Genomic DNA, 3123 nt, shown 5'->3' on the forward strand with positions numbered 1-3123 from the left:
TTGTCTATCTGGTCTGTAGAACGTTCTAGAAGCTGTCTTCTGTCCTGCACCTTCCCCTGATGCTTATACTCTCTTTGAGCCCAACAAATACTATCCATCTACCCAATTCGATCGCTAGTCTGATATGTCTAGCAGATGTCGTGTAGAAACTATGCCAATCATAGACAGACCACATGCGCTTATGTAAAAATATCCCCGGTTTTTGCGCTAAACCCGAGGAACCGATTGGCTCCCGGACATGGGTCGACGTTGTGGGCCGGCCCTCCTGCGGCCCCTAACCTTATTTCAAACATCCCTGCGCATCTTGATCATGTCTCTAGCGATAGAGAATCTTTCTAGTATCGCGTTGGTCCAATGTCCTGTACATGAGCAGGTTGAGACTGGTGATTCTATGCCAATTCTCTGGACTTTTCTTTTAGGCTGTAGGACTTAATCACGAGCGACCTAGAAAACAAGTTGGGGCAGAAATTTGTAGATAAGCTTTTCTCGTCGATCACTCATGACAGCCGCATTCTCTCACCGAGTGAGTGACTGTTTCCATGGTTCATCGAAATGCTATTTCAGGGGTCAGCGACTGATCGACGACCCTGGTAATGTTCCACCGTGTTTGGGGTAACTTTTGTCAAACCATGACCTTGTAACTCCCTCGCTATTGTTGTGATTCTATTGTTGGGATTCCGAGGATTGATGCTTGTTCATATTTTGAAACTAGCAACCACTTAGATATCTATCATGTTGCATCTTGATTGCTCAGCTGCCACATCTTCCGTTTGTAGCATCATCCAACAACACTAATTCATCGAGATAGTTACTATGGTTGCTTGGCGATCACAATGTAGCGCATATGCCAGCGAACTGCTGATAGCATGGACGTTCCGCGCATCGGTGTCTCAGCTTCCTGGCTGCAGAGACACGATGTACGTAGTCCCAAATCTGCGATGACGATCGTGTTCCTTTATGCCGTGACGTACGGAGTAATGACATCGCGCGTCCTGTGATTGATGATCAGGTTGTAACAAACGGTGGAAGAAGGTCAGCTCATACCTCGTCTCCAACCTTCCGTCTTGGTTGATTCAATGCTGTCGATATGGCTAGGCTCGGCCGTTAAGATTGTTTGAAACCACTTTCCAATGTTGATTTGCGCAGGCCTTTTATTTGGGAGAGTTGCCAATGAAGCCCTACGGCCGACCGAGCGATGAACAGTTCCTGCTCGGTTTCGATTGCCTGAATGCTTAGGCGATCTGGCACCAGTGCCACGTTGCTTGCGCAAGATATGGTACATTTTCCCTCGTAGAGACTCAACGCTTCGGTCCACCTGATATTGTTCATAATATGCGTCGGAGCGGGCTTTCCACGACAGCGCCCGATGGGCGTCCAGCCAGGAGAGAAGGTTCTTCTCCTCCCATTCCGACCAGACTACCTCGCTTCGAGTAGACATAGCGCTCGCATGAACTAACAGGAACCAGGGAGACCTTTTCAGGCAATGGCACGACTTGAACTCCGCATGGATGGGAAAGGTGAGCCTAAATCCCCTCCAGGTCCCGGTAAAAGCTGACATAGTACCCTTGGTTCATCAGAAATCTTCTAAAGGCTTGTGACATGACCCATGGACCACTCTGGACAGTCGATTCGGTCAGTCTGAGTTGTGTACTATCGACTCCGTATTTCAGAATCCCTGGGACTCCCAGCGTTCGAACAAATTCAGAGCCACAAGGACGACCAACCTTCAGTTTCGTACTTTTAAATATCTTGAAGACAATGACTGTATGTGGAAATGAACGTAGCAATGAGTTTTCAGACTGGGCCCCACCGGGTACTGAGTAATGTAACAAGAAACAGACTTTAGAGGCAAATATTTTACCTTCCGATGAAGTCCTTTCCACTAAACTTGAATGACTTTCGTGCCTGATTGGCTAGAATGTATTCCAAATCAAGCGACAATTGGAGTAAGTACGGAAGATAGTGGGCCTTGCAAACATCGATCGCAAGCTCCGGTTTGGAGAACAAACTCATTTTAAAAGCCTGAGCGACTTCTTCTGTACCATCCGACTTGCAAACTCGTTATCTCGCCTTGACTCAGATTCAACTATGGGTGGAATCCGAAAACTTCCGTTGACTGATCAACGACAAAGCTTTCGGAGACGATTACAACGTGCACTGTCCCTGTCATCCTCCGGGTCTGAGGATATCTGGATTCCGTCCAGATCTGCGGCGGGGGATACTACAGAGGACGAGTGTTCTCAGGAGGACGACTCTTTTGGCAACGACCGCAATGGAATCACAGTGGATGATGGCCAGGAAAGTCTTCTGCCCACCTGGAGTACGGGCCCGACACCAGACGAAGAACTGGAACAACCTGGACAGGATCTTTCCGAGAACTGCAATATGATCGCCTTCCAATGCCTTGCAGAGTGAGTGTCAATCAGCTCCCTTGGAATGGTGTTTGTGGTATGTCTGCTTACCGAATTTAGACTAGATGTCCGAACCAAGTCAGTCGTACCATCCACCAGGGAAAGAGCAAACAGTGATTATTTTCCAGGTCCATGCAGAATTCATTGAATAACCAGAACAGCTGGATTGGAAACATTCGCAGTGATCTGGAGGAAATCCGCAGTCGGTTGGCGGTTGTGGAGACGGCTATTGAAATGAGGGCCAAAGAGGGGGAGAACAATGCTACTGAGGGTGATACATCTAGACGATCGCTTCGGTCGCAGAAGTGATTCAGATCGAAATATGATGGAATTAAGCCTATACCCTAGAGCCCGATGTCAGCCTTGTTAGCTGAGGTATATTATTCCGTGGTGCTTTGCGAACAATTATATTTCACCTCGGCAGACTCTCGCTTGAAGTTGTATATAACCGCAGCCCTGCGGGAGGTCAGAAGAGAAAGCGTCGATAGAAATACGGTGTGACAAGATGACCTTCCTGTCCTGGCCGGCTGGAAGTCGCAACCTGATACGATAAAACATGCGATTAAGGTTTTACGGGAGTTCAAACCCCTGGCGATCATTTCAAGTCACACCGGACCTACCCGGGATGTGCGCCCTGCTGCTAGCCACCTTTAGCGGCCCTGGAGCATTCTCTCTTCCGTCCAACTGGCGGAGCAAAAGTCTGATCATTTAA

At 48.3% G+C, this 3123-nt stretch overlaps 1 protein-coding gene across 1 annotated transcript; it reads left to right on the forward strand.

The window, feature by feature from the left end:
- Nucleotides 1-2088: 2088 nt before the first annotated feature.
- On the forward strand, nucleotides 2089-2409 carry PENARI_c083G00166 (uncharacterized protein; the record flags this gene model as incomplete). Its single annotated transcript, XM_022637717.1, has 1 exon — nucleotides 2089-2409. A coding segment is annotated over one exon (321 nt), but the record flags the coding sequence as incomplete, so codon positions are not given.
- Between the last annotated feature and the right edge of the window lie 714 nt (nucleotides 2410-3123).

This window comes from Penicillium arizonense (assembly GCF_001773325.1).
Source record: "Penicillium arizonense strain CBS 141311 chromosome Unknown PENARI_contig083, whole genome shotgun sequence".
Taxonomy (NCBI): Eukaryota; Fungi; Ascomycota; class Eurotiomycetes; order Eurotiales; family Aspergillaceae; genus Penicillium; species Penicillium arizonense.